This window comes from Plecotus auritus, assembly GCF_963455305.1.
Source record: "Plecotus auritus genome assembly, chromosome: 13".
In the NCBI taxonomy this organism is placed as follows: domain Eukaryota; kingdom Metazoa; phylum Chordata; class Mammalia; order Chiroptera; family Vespertilionidae; genus Plecotus; species Plecotus auritus.
This window is the reverse complement of record NC_137779.1, coordinates 31489941-31505953: the sequence shown is the minus strand read 5'-3', so window position 1 is coordinate 31505953 and position 16013 is coordinate 31489941. Positions and strand designations below refer to the sequence as shown.

Genomic DNA, 16013 nt, shown 5'->3' with positions numbered 1-16013 from the left:
CCTCGTCCCTGGTCTCCTGACACATTAGCTACGAGGGTGCGTGCATGTGTGCGGGGGAGAGAAACACAGCTTCGCCTGCAAGACAGTCCCACCAGGAGCGAAGGAAGGAAAGGAATCCGAGTGTCCGCTGAGGGGGACAGGGTCTCGCTTCTGGGGCCCACGGGAGCGGAGGGGGCCTGCTTCCGAGTCCCCCGGGAGGAGCCAGGGCCGGGCTGGCACGCGGCACTTGTCGCCAAACGCGGGGGCGGGGGGGGGGGAGGCCTCTGCAGGGACCCCTGGGGGGCTGCGCCCCGCCCGAGCTGCGTGGCATTGGCACGACCCGCTCATCGACGGGGGCACCTGGGGTCTCGCCTGGAGGGAGGAAGAGCTCACCCCCGTGGACCGTGCGCGGCTCCGAGGGACCCCTCGCAGGGCAGGGGGGCCTGTGCTGACTCACACTCACCCTGACACTGACAAGGAGCCAGAGGGGCCCTGGCCGGTTTGGCTCAGTGGTTAGTGCCGGCCTGGGGACCAAAGGAGCGTGGGTTCGATTCAGGGTCAAGGGCACGTACCTGGGTTGCGGGTTCGATCCCCGGCCCTGGTCGGGGCATGTGGAAGAGGCAACCAATCAGTGTCTCTCTCTCTCTCATCTCTCTCTCTCTCCTACGTCTCCCTGCCTTCCACTCTCCTCTAAAAGATCAATGAAAAAGATACCCCGGGGTGGAGATAAAAAAGAGGGTGCCAAGGGTGCGGAGGGTGCACAGAACAACAGAAACCACGGGCGTGCGGGCGGGAGGCGGCGGGCCGCCCTGTCACAGTGTTGGGGGTGGGGTTTCCAGTAGCTACCCCCGGCCTGCCCCCGACCGACCGACCGACCGACCGGCCATTTCACAGACACGCGGGCCGTGCGGTCACAGTGTGTCTCTCCCAGCCCCTCCCCGGATCCCTCGGTGGCGTCAGGGCCGCCTCTGTGACCTCGAACCCCAGCGACCGTGTTTGGCAGGATTCCGACCACGCACGGAGTGTGACCGTGACGCCAAGGCCCGAGGGGCCGAGTCCACAAATTCACATCCGCTCAGAAGACGCAGCGACGGGCACCCCCCCACCCAGCGCCAGCGGGCAGCGGCGCGTGAGCGACTGTGCGTGAGCGACGGGAAGCCTTGGTAAGCAATGCCGGGAAGTCAGGCCTCGGAAAACATCTGGACGGGCCCTGGTGGGCGCCCCCGGCGAACGGAAGGGAGGGGCCAGAAAGGGGGAGATCTGTGAGGCCGTGACGTCGAGTCTGAAGCGTCCACGCCCGTGAGGGGCGGTTGGAGGAGCAGCCGTGGCCCCGAAGCTCCGGGGGACTCAGCGGCCGGCGCGTCAGCCCGCGGCCTGGGCGTCAGCGAGGCCCCGGCACAGACCTCCCACCGTATCATCGCCGCGTGGAGTGGCTTCAGGGAGCCGGTTCTGGGGTGGGTTCAGCAGGTTGACGTTTCTCCCTCTCTCCCACGCACCCCATCTGCCTCGGCCCGACCCTCTGGGGCTGCGTGGGGACCTGAACCCCTAGCAGCACCCAGCCCTGTGGTCCGAGTCCCCTTCCCGGATCAGATGCTCAGCCGCCTCCTGGAGCTGGGCCGCTGGTCCTCGAGCTCAGTCACAGGTCCGACGGGGAGGCCCAGGGGGCAGGACAGCAGGCCGCCGAGTTCTGGGGAGCCCCGAGGGCTGTCACCCGGCCGCGGGGGGACCGAGCCAGGGGGTCCGCCCTCGTGGTGGACAGGCTGCGGGTGGAGTGGTGGCCTCTGTCACCCGGGACGGCTGTCACGGGGACCCCACGGCCAGACGGCGATGCGGAGAGGGTCCCGCGGGCAGAGGCGGAGTGCGTCTCGCGTGCTGTCGGGGGCCGCGCTCTGAGCGGCAGGCCAGCCCGGGTGCTGCGTGGCCTCGGCTCACACGGGGGACAGGTCCGCATGGTGGACGGACTGGCTGCTCCTGTGCCAGGGGCTGAGCTTGGAGGAGGCTGTGCCCGGCCGGGTCCCGTTCATCTGCGGAGGCAGAGGAGTGAGGCGTGAGGCTGGCTCCGGGCCCAGACACCTGAGGCCCGCGTGAGTGCGGGAGCAAGCCTTGGGCCTTGGGCCAGAACGTTGCCTGAGGGTCCTCCCTGGGGGGGCCCCACTGCTCCCCAGAAATGAGGATCTTGAACTGGAGAGGGTGCCCTTCTTCCACCTTCCTCATCCCTTCCAGGTTCCGGTGTGCATTCATTCACTCCTGTATCATTCATTCACCCCTTCATCCATCAATCTGCCCTTGTATCCATCCATCCATCTGTCCATCTATCATCCATCCATTCATCATCCATCCATTAACCCATCCCACCCATCCATCCATCCATCCATCCATCCATCCATCCATCCATCCATCCATTCATCCATCCATCCATCCATCCACCCATCCCATCCATCCATCCATCCATCCATCCATCCATTAACCCATCCCATCCATCCATCCCATCCATCCATCCATCCATTAACCCATCCCATCCATCCATCCATCCATCCATCCATCCATCCATCCATCATCCATCATCCATCATCCATCCATCATCCATCATCCATCCATCATCCATCCATCATCCATCCCTCAATCTACCCATGTATTCATCCAGGACAGAGGACAGGATGTGGGTGTAACATCGGCCCAGGGTGTGTAGGGTCCTGCAGGCCAAGGTCAGGTGTGAGAGGTCAGGTGTGAGAGGCTGAGCGACAACCCCCACACCTCCCCCACCGTCCAGCAGCCAACTGCACAGCAGGAGCCGGGGGAGGAGGGACCCGAGGGCCGGGAGGGGCGGGAGGCTCAGGGTGAGGAGCCCAGGGCCTCAGCTCCACGCAGCCCTTGGTCAGGCAGAGGCTCAGTGAAGCCAGCGTGTGCCGCTGACGGACCCCTTCGGGTGCGCGTGAGGGCAGCGCCCTGGGGTCATGGGGTCAGGGGTGCGGGCGCCCGGGGAGGGGCCCAGGGACGCCACACCACTCACCGCGTCGGAGCTGAAGGGCTTCGGGTTGGCAATGCGGCTGGAGCTGCTCGTGAGGGACCAGACCTTGGTTTTATGCTTGAAGGCGGCTCTCACCTTCGAGGGCAGAACGGGGTTCGTTGGAAACAGCGTCAGAGGTTGGAACAGGAGCCATCGGGGCTCCTTGAGGAGATCTCCTGCCCCGTCCCCCCCCCCCACCCCCCGCCTCCCTGCAGGACATCCAGAGGGGGGAGGCTTGGAGGTTGCTTAGCAACGGGAAGAGATGCAGGGGCTGAGGGGAAGGCAGCTCGCCCCTGAGCTTCCTGCCCTTTCAGAAAGGAAAACCCTCCCGGCCGGCGTGGCTCCGTGGTTGAACTCTGACCTAGGAACCAGGAGGTCACGGTTCCATTCCCGGTCAGGGCACAGGCCCGGGTGGCGGCCTCGATCCCCAGTAGGGGGGCGTGCAGGAGGCAGCCGATCCGTGATTCTCTCTCCTCGTGGATGTTTCTCTCCCTCTCCCTCTCCCTTCCTCTCTGACATCAATTACAATATATATTCCTAAAAAAAGAAACGAAATCCCGTTCCCAGCTGCCCCCCCGCGGGGAGCGAGGGGACGGACGCACCTCAGAATTCAGGAGACAGTGGAAGAGGAAGATGAAGAAGCCCTGGAAGGGAGGGAGGGGAGAGTCAGCCCCACCGCCTGTTCCAGACGCTCCTGAGGGCTCCTGGCTCGCCAGGCCGCACACGGGTCGGGGAGCAGCTCCCGGCGGCCCAGCCTGTTGTTGGGGAGCCCCGAGGGAGCGGGGTGCTCTGCGGTCCGTGAGGAGGGACCCGCGGTCATATGACCTGGAGGCAGGCAGCCGCTAGGACCGGGGGTGGGGGGCCGTGCATGGGCCAAGATTCAGGGACAGGAAGTTCCCAGACAGGCTCCCCCTGGGGCGGGGGGTGGCGGGGTGGGGGCGGGGGGAGGCTGTAGGCTGCCCTCTACACGGGGCAACTGACTCGCCCGCCCCGGAGGCCCCCGGCGCCCACCTGCAGGGAGTTGAGGATGGCGAACGCGTACTGGAAGACCACCGCCTGGTTGTTGACGGCCAGCACCCCGAAGACCCAGGAGGTGCCCAGGATGGGCAGCAGCACGGCCACCGCCTTCGCCGTCAACCTGGGGGAGCGAGGGTGATGCCTGGGGGGCGGGGAGCGGACCACCCGGGACGGGGATGGACGCGGGGTCCCCACGGGCGGGCTCAGGGCCCGGTCCCCCCCGGACCCTAGAGCAGCACTGGGCACAAGGGCCGGGTGGACGCGGGTCCCAGGCGCCCACAGAGGACGCAGCGGGGAGGCGTGCCCAGCACCCAGACCCCTGCAGGCCAGCTCGTGGGCTCGCTCGGGAAGGGGGCACCGTGAGAAAGGGCCCTGCCCCCCCCCCCCCCCGCCCTCCCCGAGCCTGGAGCGGAGCTGGTGCCGAGTTCGTGTGCACGGAGGGAGCCGTGCCCGGCCGTCCGACTCCGGCTGGGGACGGGCAACCTCGCAGGGAAAAACAGGGACGTGACCCCTGACCCGTGACCCCTGACCCAGGGCCATCCTTCGGCTCCAGGGCACAGCCCTCCGAGGTCTGCAGAGGCCGAAAGGCCCAAGGGGCCGGGCCACCGGTCACGTTAGTCCACAGGGTCGGGCACTCAGGACAGAGGATTTGCCGTATCGACCTGCCGTTGACCTCCTGGTTCGTAGGTCGATGCTCAACCCCTGAGCCACACCGGCCGGGCAGAACGGGTCTGTTTTGCTGTCTTTTCTCTGCCCCACGGATATGAGCCCCCAGAGGGCAGTCTCGGGGGGCCGGTGGGCAGGTGCTCAGGGACGTATTTCCTGTTTCCCCTCAGATCCGATCGGATACGCTGTGGCCGGTCTCTCGCTCGACGCCCGCGGCCGGCACCTGCACCCCGTTTCCAGCCCCCCGCCCCCCGGTTCCCTGGGAGGAGCCACCCCTCCACCTCCGGGCCTGTGCTTTGGGGGGGGGGGTGAGGGGTCTGACTGCACCTAGAGCCAGGGTGGACCGCCCCCCTCCGCTGCCCGAGCCGCCCTCCGTGGGTGGGGCACCCTGGCGGCCCAGGGCCCACGTACTTGAAGGCGCTGGGGTCCCCATGGACCTTGTAGTTGTCGGCGCTGATCTGGGAAATGACTCTGGTGACGGCGACGAGGATGCCGATGTTCACCTGGCGGAGGTGGGGGGGCGGAGAGAAAGGGGGGGCGGGGAGAAGGGGGGACAGGTGAGGGCTGGGGCGGCACCTACTGAGCACCTGACTCTTCCTGGCGCCGCCCTCCCCGGCCAGGGCTGCACACACCTGGAGGGATGGCACCCAGGTCCCTGAGCACCTGCCCACCGGCCCCCCAAGACTGCCCTCTGGGGGCTCATATCCGTGGGGCAGAGAAAAGACAGCAAAACAGACCCGTTCTGCCCGGCCGGTGTGGCTCAGGGGTTGAGCATTGACCTACGAACCGGGAGGTCAGGGTTCGATTCCTGGTCAGGGCACAGGCCCCGGTTACAGGCTCGATCCCCAGTGGGGGGCGTGCAGGAGGCAGCTGATCCGTGATTCTCTCTCCTCATGGATGTTTCTCTCTCTCTCTCTCTCCCTCTCTCCCTGCCTCTCTGACATCCATGAAAATGTGTATTTTTAAAAAAGAACAAAGGCGTCTCCCCAGCTGCGGTTGGTGTTAGAATTCTGTGGGATCCCAGAGTCGGTTCCCAGCACAGGGACAACCCCATCGGAGAGGCAGGGACCCAGACGCCTGCAGGGGGCTCCTCTGACCCCTGACCCCGGACCTGACCCCGGACCCAGGACTGACGGCACCTGCTCCTGACCACCAGCTTAGGAATATCCCGTTCCTGTTCGACCCCGAGTGGCCCTGGGACCCTGGGACTCCTGACCGCTGTGGGGGTTCCCAGAGGCGTTCGCCAACCTTCCCCAAGGCAGCCCTGGGCCCGGGCGGGGCTCCCTGACCAGGAAACTGTGGGTGAGGAGACCCTGTGGGGTCAGAACCCACGTGTCTGCCCGTTCCCTGCCCGACCCACACCCGCAGCTTTGCCTGGAACCTGAACGTGGCCCGGCTCCCCCCGCCTGTCACCTGGGCCATGAGTCCGGGCCACAGCCCCCTGGGGAGCGTCTCAGGGCCCAGGCCCCTCTTAGGGAGCCCCAGGGCCCCCCCCCCCCAGCTCCTGCTCCCCCCCCTCAAGGCCGGCACCTACCAGGATGACCAGCAGGGCAGGGGCCACGAAGGCCCAGATGGCGCCGCTGTGCAGGGACAGCCAGCAGCTGCGGAGGGAAGCGGCCACTCAGCCCTACTCCTGGCACGTGACCCCGGCCTGGCCCCACACCATCCCGTCCTCATCCGGGCTCCACGCCGGGCGGCTGGCTGGCCGCCGCCCGTGGATACGTGGCGGGAGGTGGCGACCGTGGGGAAATCCCCTCGGCTACGTGCCCCGGACCGGCCTGGTGCACCCGCCCGCACTCCCCCGCACCCGTGGGTTCCCAGCTGTAATTACGGAGCATCGGGGTGCCCTAGGCCCCTACGGACCACCCCCCCCACCCCCCGAAAGGGCTGCAGTCACCGACCCGGGCTCCAGGGGTGATCCGTGTCCAGGAAGGCCACGGGAACAAAACAGTTCCGTCTGCACCCTCTGCCCACCGGCTCCCCCCCTCCCCCGATGCCCCTGCCCCTGCCTCAGCCAGCCCCGCCCCAGGGGAACCTGGGAGATCAGCACCGAGGCCGGGACCCCTGTGACGCAGGAGGCCGAGCCCGCTTACTTGTTGGTGGTCCCGTAACTGTCCAGGGCACAGGAGATGGAGATGACGCAGATCAGCAGCGGGGACCCTGCGGAGACCAGAGCGGGCACCCCATGAGCCCCCCGCCCCTCGGCTCTCACGCCTGAGTTCGTTTATTCGTTTTGTGCCCGATTCGCACCAAGAACCACGGGCAGGCTGCGGATGCAGAGCAGCCGGGTCCTCCAAGAGCTTACAGTCTGAACAAGGAGGTAGCAGCCCGGCCGGCGTGGCTCTGTGGTTGAGCATCGACCTACGAGCCAGGAGGCCCAGGAGGCCGGGGCCCGGGTGGTGGGCTCCATCCCCAGCGGGGGGCGTGCAGGAGGCAGCTGATCCATGACTCTCTCCCATCATGGATGTTTCTCTCTCTCTCTCTCCCTTCCCTTCCTCTTGGAAATCCATAAATGCATATTTTTTAAAAAATAAAAGGAACACCCATAGAAGTCAGAAACGCGGGGAGCAAGTGATTCCCAGGATATGAGACCTTTGCTCTGTTTGGCCAACGTGGTTCTCCTTCGATCCTGGCCTTTTCGAGGTGCGGAGAAGGCCAGTAGGGAGAGCAAACCCCATCCCATCCCATCCCATCCCCCCCCACAGCCCCGCGGCACCTGCACCTGCCCCAGCCCCCCAGCACCTACCCCAGCCCCCCGGCACCTACCCCAGCCCCCCGGCACCCGCCCCAGCCCCCCGGCACCCGCCCCAGCCTCCCGGCACCCGCCCCAGCCCCCGGAACCCGCCCCAGGCCCCCGGCACCCACCCCAGCCCCCCGGCACCCACCCCAGCCGATCCCGTAGTAGTAGCGGTGCTTGCTGTCCTCGGAGCCGAAGACCTTGATCACCATGCTGTAGAGGTGCAGCCCTTCCACCAGCATCCACGCGAAGGCGCTCAGGAAGAAGTAGTGCAGGAGCATGGCCAGCACCTGGCACGGGATCTGGGCGCCAAGCAGAGAGGCCGAAGGTCAGGCCTCTCCGGGCGTGTCCTGGGGCCCCAGCCTCCCAGCGCCCATGTCTGGGGCATCTTCTGGGGTCACGTGGTCTGATTTTCCGCCCTGGGAGTCAGGGCTCCCTCCCGTGTCTAGTCTGGGTGGGGCACGTGACTCATGGGGAACCAATCACTGCCCCATGCTCCCTCCCAGGCACAGTGATTGGTCCAGGAAGATGTGGGAATCAGATCCGGCCAATCAGCATACATATCCCCATTCCCTGCGACGGGATTGGCTCAGAGGGGAGCCGCCAGGGAGCCAGGACTGGAGCTTGGGCCACCACACTGGTCCCCGAGGGGAGGCCTGTGGGAAGGGGGTTCAGAGGCAGAGCAAGCAGCCCCGTGGCGTGGCTTCCCCCCTAGATTCTGGAATGTCAGTCTGTCCACCTCGAGGTGTCAGTCAGCCAGACACCATGTCATCTGCATGCCATCTTCTCATCTCCCTGGGGGGACCCCGGCCTGGCTTTCTGGGGCGGGGGTGGGGGGGTCCCTCTGTATTCCGGGTTGGAGAATTCCAGCTGCAGAAGGCGCCACCCCGGTGGCATCGGGGGAGCAGGGTGGGTTGGGGGGGGTGGACTCACCGTGCCCGGCTGGCAGTGGAAGCTGACGAGCAGCAGGACCTGGGCCACCAGGACGGCGAAGGACAGGTTGGCGTGGATGTGGTAGCGCTGGTTCCGGATGGTGCTGACCGAGCTGAGGGCAGAGGGCAGAGGGCAGGGGGCAGGGGGCAGGGGTGAGGCCATGACGGGCCTCTGGGAAGCGGGCTCAGATGCTGTCACTCTTGGACCCTCGACGACTCCCGGCTGCCCTTGGAAACGGACCCTGCTCTGGGCAGGCCCCACGGCTCAGTGAAAGCCGGTGTCCTCCAACGCCACCACGTCCCTCTCTGCACCCCAGGCCTCAACATGAAAAGTGATTGAGGCCGAAACCGGGTTGGCTCAGTGGATAGAGCGTCGGCCTGCGGACTGAAGGGTCCCGGGTTCGATTCCGGTCAAGGGCATGTACCTTGGTTGCGGGCACATCCCCAGTGGGAGGTGTGCAGGAGGCAGCTGATCGATGTTTCTCTCTCATCGATGTTTCTAGCTCTCTATCCCTCTCCCTTCCTCTCTGTAAAATATCAATAAAATATATTTAAAAAAAAAAAGAAAAGAAAAGTGATTGAGGACGCCCCGCCGGCGTGGCTCCCTGGCTGAGCGCCACCCTACGAACCAGGAGGTCACGGTTCGATTCCCGGTCAGGGCACAGGCCCGGGTTGCAGGCGCCATCCTGTGTGGGGCGTGCAGGAGGGCAGCCGGTCCATGATTCTCTCTCCTCATGGATGTTTCTCTCTCTCTCCCTCTCCCTTCCTCTTTACAATCAATAAAAATTATATATATATATATATTTCAATCCTCACCTGAGGATATTTCTTTCCATTGGTTTCGAGAGAGAGTGGAAGGGAGAGGGAGAGACGGAGAGAAACGAATCGGTTGGTTGCCTCCCGCGAGCGCCCCTGACCAGGGCCGGGAGCCTGCAAACCAAGTACGTGCCCTTGACGGGAATCGAACCCAGGACCCTTCCGTCCGCGGGCCGACGCCCTATCCACTGAGCCAAGCCTCGGGCTAGAAAATAGCAGTTTCGCCGAAACCGGTGTGGCTCAGTGGATAGAGCGTCGGCCTGCGGACTGAAAGGTCCCGGGTTCGATTCCGGTCAAGGGCACGTACCTGGGTTGCGGGCACATCCCCAGTGGGAGGTGTGCAGGAGGCAGCTGATCGATGTTTCTCTCTCATCGATGTTTCTAGCTCTCTGTCCCTCTCCCTTCCTCTCTGTGAAAAATCAATAAAAAATATATTAAAAAGAAAATACCAGTTTCTTACAAAGTGACTGAGGAGCACCCACCCGCTGTGGCATTCAGCGTGCAGACCCAGCTCCTGATACAAAGGCCAGCAGGGAGACCGAGGGGGGAGAGGGGGACCGAGCGGGCGGGGAGGGGGGGGTTCCTGTTCGAACGGAGCCGTCAGCCTCCCGGGACACGGACACGGACACGGGTGGGGGCGGCAGGGACTCACGAGAGCATCGCGAAGGTGGCCAGAGTGACCGCCAGGCAGAGCACGGACAGGGAGCAGCCGATGTAACTGATGGACGAGAGCGCCACCTGGTGTCCGCGCGTGAGCTGTGCGGGGAGCGGAGCGCAGGGATCAGAGGTCAGCACCGGGGACTGGCCCTCTGCGGTGAGTGAGGTGAGGCCGGGCAGCCCCGCGGGTGCCCCCGCTGCGTGTCAGGGGCCCCTGTCCCGCCGGGAGTGCGCGGTGGCCTCCAGGTGCCCTGTGGCTGCCGCCCACAGAGGTTGGGTCCTCCAGGGTCAGCCCTGGGTTTGCACCTCGCAAATGCCCCAATGGCCCCACCCTGCCGAACGGTCCCTTCCCCACAGGGGAGCCTGGCCTTGGGGTCCCGCTCTGCCCACCGAGGGCCCTGCCCCTTCCCTCGGCGGTAGCATCGCAGCCCACGGGAGGGAGGTGCCTTCATTTCCCTGCTGGCGCGGGAGAAGGTGCCTTTTCGGCACGGATCGTGGTTCTTTGAGCATGGGTAATTTTCGTGGTTTTGCATGGATCCTGTTAAACCGCTTTCAGGCCGACCTTCCCAGGCGATGAGCGGCTGGGGTTTGCTTCTACGAAGACACCCACAGCCGGTCTAAATCGGGCGGCCGGCCCCGCAGGGTTTTGTCTTAAGCTTATTGGACGAGGCTGCCTCCCTCGCCCCGGCCCAGCAGGCCCGCCACCTTGCAGCTCAGCGAGGGAGGGACCTGGAGAAGGCCCTGCTCGCTGCCCTCCGCTCCGATGGGGGCACAGCACCCCCTGCCCCACCCCCCTCCTGCTGCCACATGAGCCCTCGGGGCCAGGAACGTCCTCCCGGCCCCCGGCTCACTCGGAGGGCACTTCCTGGCAGACGCCGCTCTGACCACACTGTCAAAAGGTGCTGTCAGGCCTGGCCGGGTGGCTTGGTGGGTCAGGGCAGTGGTCGGCAAACTCATTCGTCCACAGAGCCAAATATCAACAGGACAACGATGGACATTTCCTTGGAAAGCCAAATTTTTTAACGTAAACTTCTTCTAACGCCACTTCTTCCAAATAGACTCGCCCAGGCCGTGGTATTTTGTGGAAGAACCACACTCAAGGGGCCAAAGAGCCGCCTGTGGCTCGCGAGCCGCAGTTTGCCGACCACTGGGTTAGAGCATCGTCCCGCTGGGCCAGGGCTGCGAGGTCGATCCCCCCGTCCAGACACAGATGAGAGTCAGCCAGTGAACGCTCCGGTAAGCGGAGCCACAGACCAACCTCTCTCCCTCTCTCTCCCTCTCTCTCCCTCTCTCATCAGTTAGTGAACGTTAAAATGAAAAGTGTTCCACCTCCCTCTCCGCCCACACCTCCACCTCCCTCTCCGCCCACACCTCCCTCTCCGCCCACACCTCCACCTCCGCCTCCACCTCCACCTCCGCCTCCACCTCCACCTCCGCCCACACCTCCACCTCCACCTCCACCTCCACCTCCACCTCCACCTCCACCTCCACCTCCACCTCCACCTCCACCTCCACCCCCGCCCACACCTCCACCTCCACCTCCACCTCCACCCCCGCCCACACCTCCACCTCCACCTCCACCTCCACCCCCGCCCACACCTCCACCTCCACCTCCACCCCCGCCCACACCTCCACCTCCACCCCCGCCCACACCTCCACCTCCACCTCCGCCCACACCTCCACCTCCACCTCCACCTCCCTCTCCGCCCACACCTCCCTCTCCGCCCACACCTCCACCTCCACCTCCACCTCCCTCTCCGCCCACACCTCCCTCTCCGCCCACACCTCCACCTCCACCTCCACCTCCACCTCCACCTCCACCTCCGCCCACACCTCCACCTCCACCCCCGCCCACACCTCCACCTCCACCCCCGCCCACACCTCCACCTCCACCTCCACCTCCGCCCACACCTCCACCTCCACCCCCGCCCACACCTCCACCTCCACCCCCGCCCACACCTCCACCTCCACCTCCACCTCCACCTCCACCTCCGCCCACACCTCCACCTCCACCCCCGCCCACACCTCCACCTCCACCCCCACCCACACCTCCACCTCCACCTCCACCTCCGCCCACACCTCCACCTCCACCCCCGCCCACACCTCCACCTCCACCTCCACCTCCACCTTCACCCCCGCCCACACCTCCACCTCCACCTCCACCTCCGCCCACACCTCCACCTCCACCCCCGCCCACACCTCCACCTCCACCTCCACCTCCACCTCCACCTCCGCCCACACCTCCACCTCCACCCCCGCCCACACCTCCACCTCCACCCCCGCCCACACCTCCACCTCCACCTCCACCTCCGCCCACACCTCCACCTCCACCCCCGCCCACACCTCCACCTCCACCCCCGCCCACACCTCCACCTCCACCTCCGCCCACACCTCCACCTCCACCTCCGCCCACACCTCCACCTCCACCCCCGCCCACACCTCCACCTCCACCTCCGCCCACACCTCCACCTCCACCCCCGCCCACACCTCCACCTCCACCTCCACCTCCACCTCCACCTCCACCTCCGCCCACACCTCCACCTCCACCCCCGCCCACACCTCCACCTCCACCTCCGCCCACACCTCCACCTCCACCTCCACCTCCACCTCCACCTCCACCTCCGCCCACACCTCCACCTCCACCCCCGCCCACACCTCCACCTCTGCCCACACCTCCACCTCCACCTCCTCCCCCGCCCACACCTCCACCTCCACCCCCGCCCACACCTCCACCTCCACCTCCGCCCACACCTCCACCTCCACCTCCGCCCACACCTCCACCTCCACCCCCGCCCACACCTCCACCTCCACCCCCGCCCACACCTCCACCTCCACCTCTGCCCACACCTCCACCTCCACCCCCGCCCACACCTCCACCTCCACCCCCGCCCACACCTCCACCTCCACCTCCGCCCACACCTCCACCTCCACCCCCGCCCACACCTCCACCTCCACCCCCGCCCACACCTCCACCTCCACCTCCGCCCACACCTCCACCTCCACCCCCGCCCACACCTCCACCTCCACCCCCGCCCACACCTCCACCTCCACCCCTGCCCACACCTCCACCTCCACCCCCGCCCACACCTCCACCTCCACCTCTGCCCACACCTCCACCTCCACCCCCGCCCACACCTCCACCTCCACCCCCGCCCACACCTCCACCTCCACCTCCACCCACACCTCCACCTCCACCCCCGCCCACACCTCCACCTCCACCTCCACCCACACCTCCACCTCCATCTCCACCCCTGCCCACACCTCCACCTCTGCCCACACCTCCACCTCCACCCCCGCCCACACCTCCACCTCTGCCCACACCTCCACCTCCATCTCCGCCCACACCTCCACCGTGGGAACGGGGTCTGCACCTGGGGGGCGGGGCCTGCACCTGGGGTTCGGGCCCGCACCGGGGCTGCCCGAGGACCCCGAAAGCCTGGAAATTTTATGTCCACAGCAGCAGAGCTCACGGATCTCCCTTCCCGAGCGTCTCCCTGCTCATTGGCCTCCCCTCGGCCCCCATGGCTGACAGCCCCCCGCCCCCCCCCCGCCACCTCACCTCCAGCGGCACCACCTGCATGAGGATGGCGAAGTTGGTGAGGTGCGTGCAGCGGCAGACGGAGTAGCCCAGGTTCCCTTCCACGAGGACGCAGCCCTCGTTGGACCAGACGCCTTCCCCGGAGCTGCGGACACGGGAGGGTCAGTGGGAGGCAGCCGGCCCAGCCTCGGCGAGAGGCGTCCCCGTCGTCAGCCAGCAGAAGGCGGCCGCGTGGGTGAGGCCGCAGGGGCCCCAGGGCCCTCCCGGGAGAGGAACAGGTGACGCTCCGCCACCACTTTGGAAGGCACCTGGGCTGCTGTCCGTTAAGGAGCGAGATGCGTCCCTGCCAGGGTACCTCTGAGCGCCACGCCCAGGGCACGCCGGGCACGTACTGAGAGACGGGGACGTGGGTAACCCGGTGGCCGCCCTGGGGACTGGACACTCGGCCGGGGGGACACACGGAGGTGACAGGACGCGCACCCGCAGGAGGGACACCACATCAGGTCTCCGGTCTCAGCACGAAACCAAAGGTCGTGTTCCCTCCGACCAGAATCACCTCCTGAGTCTATTATTCTTCTTCTCCTCACCCGAGGGCATTTTCCACGGACTTCCTTATTATTTATTTTTATTTAAAAAAAATAATACTTTTATGGATGTCAGAGAGGAAGGGAGAGGGAGAGAGAGAGACAGAAACGTCCATGAGGAGAGAGAATCCTGGACCGGCCGCCTCCTGCACGCCCCCCACTGGGGATCGAGCCCGCCACCCGGGCCTGTGCCCTGACCGGGAATCGAACCCTGACCTCCTGGTTCCTGGGCCGATGCTCAACCCTGGAGCCACGCCAGCCGGGGAAGCGTTTAACTTTTATTATTATTTTTTTAAATATATTTTATTGAATTTTTTTTTACAGAGAAGAAGGGAGAGGGATAGTCAGAAACATCGATGAGAGAGAAACATCCATCAGCTGCCTCCTGCACACTCCCCACTGGGGATGTGCCCGCAACCAAGGTCCATGCCCTTGACCGGAATCGAACCCGGGACCCTTCAGTCCGCAGGCCGACGCTCTATCCACTGAGCCACACTGGTCAGGGCGAGGCGTTTAACTTTTAAAAGAGGAATGCACGAGCAGATGCTCGAGTCAGTTCTTCCAGTTCCCGTCTAGGAACAGGTAAGGACCCGAATCCCCTCTGTGCCCAGGGGGACAGTTTCAAAATGGAAGAGAAGCCTTCCCCAGACAGACAGACAGACAGACAGGGACACGCCGCCCACAGGGGTGCCCTGCGAGGGAGGTTAGCGTCCATCACCCCCCGAAACGCTGAAGGGGAAACCACGAAGGTACCGGGGGAGGGGGGGGCGGGGGGGGGGGGCAACTGGCGTTTCCTTATTTCCGATCGCTGGAGGATCGACAATTATCGAGTGCCGCGTGGAGGCGGCTTTACGGCGCCGTCTATGGACGGAGACATGGGGGGGGCGGGTCAGACCCTCCAGTTAAAGGGACATGCACCTCAGGAGTCAACAGTGGAGATCAAAAGGGCATACATTTTACCCCCCAAATCCTAATGAAGTAAGAAAAAGAGAACATAACAAACAAAGACAGCCTGGCCGGCGTGGCTCAGGGGTGGAACATCGACCTAGGAGCCAGGAGGTCAGGGTTCGATTCCCGGTCAAGGGCGCAGGCCCGGGTGGCGGGCTCCATCCCCAGTGGGGGGCGTGCAGGAGGCAGCCGGTCCATGATGCTCTCTCCTCATGGATGTTTCTCTCTCTCTCTCTCTCTCCCTTCCTCTCTGACATCCGTAAAAGTGTATTTTAAAAAATAAAATAAATGGGGACCCGGATCAGGACGTGGTGCCCCCCCCGCCCCCGCCCCCCTCCTCCCTGGAGCCCCCCCCGCCCCCGCCCCCCTCCCCCCCGGAGCCCCCCCGCCCCCCTCCCCCCGGAGCCCCCTCCAGGCCGCACCTGAAGTCCAGGAAGGCGCAGTACAGGAACACGCGGTTGGTCTGGTTGGTGGCCTCGCGGCGCTGCCTGCTCGTCTGAAATGGGAAAGGGGGCGCCTCGTGAGGCCAGCTTCCCAGCGCCCACGCGGGAGCCACACCCCCAGCGGCGAGGCTGCGGGCTGGGGACGCGCAAAGCCGCCGACTGTCCCCGTCACGGGTCAGAGGGCCCAGGGCTCCCTCCTCGGGGCCTTGGCTCGTGCTGGGCCCCCTTCCGAACCCGCTTCCCCGGACGAGCTCTCTTCCCGCAGCTCCCAGTCCCTCCGACAGACCCCCTGCGCCCCCACGCTCCCCGAGATTCACGTCTCCGGTCCGGCGAGGACACACGTGGATTTGAGACCCCGTCACCCACCCGCCCCCCGCCGCCGTCTGCTCTGCCTCTGTGTGCTCAGACACGGGGAGCCCTGTCCCCAGCCACACCGTCCCACGGAGGGTCACCAGCGGGGGAGCCGGCCGGCGTGGCGTGGCTCAGGCCGTGAAAGGAATGTTAAGCCGAAACCGGTGTGGCTCAGTGGATAGAGCGTCGGCCTGCGGACTGAAGGGTCCCGGGTTCGATTCCGGTCAAGGGCATGTACCTTGGTTGCGGGCACATCCCCAGTGGGGGGTGTGCAGGAGGCAGCTGATGGATGTTTCTCTCTCATCGATGTTTCTAGCTCTCTGTCCCTCTCCCTTCCT

General features: G+C 65.6%; 1 protein-coding gene across 1 annotated transcript in view; it reads right to left on the bottom strand.

The window, feature by feature from the left end:
- Positions 1-1124: 1124 nt before the first annotated feature.
- Positions 1125-16013, bottom strand: part of ADGRD1 (adhesion G protein-coupled receptor D1) — a 45639-nt gene continuing 30750 nt past the window's right edge. The window contains exons 15-26 of the mRNA XM_080650119.1: positions 15304-15377; positions 13371-13494; positions 9807-9910; positions 8340-8451; positions 7555-7708; positions 6763-6829; positions 6204-6270; positions 5081-5172; positions 3998-4124; positions 3589-3630; positions 2990-3082; positions 1125-2003 (exon numbers count right to left, since the gene is read on the bottom strand). Of these exons, the coding sequence (XP_080506245.1) occupies positions 1908-2003; positions 2990-3082; positions 3589-3630; positions 3998-4124; positions 5081-5172; positions 6204-6270; positions 6763-6829; positions 7555-7708; positions 8340-8451; positions 9807-9910; positions 13371-13494; positions 15304-15377 (1152 nt within the window). The 3' untranslated portion in view covers positions 1125-1907. The remainder of the gene's footprint in view (positions 2004-2989; positions 3083-3588; positions 3631-3997; positions 4125-5080; positions 5173-6203; positions 6271-6762; positions 6830-7554; positions 7709-8339; positions 8452-9806; positions 9911-13370; positions 13495-15303; positions 15378-16013) is intronic.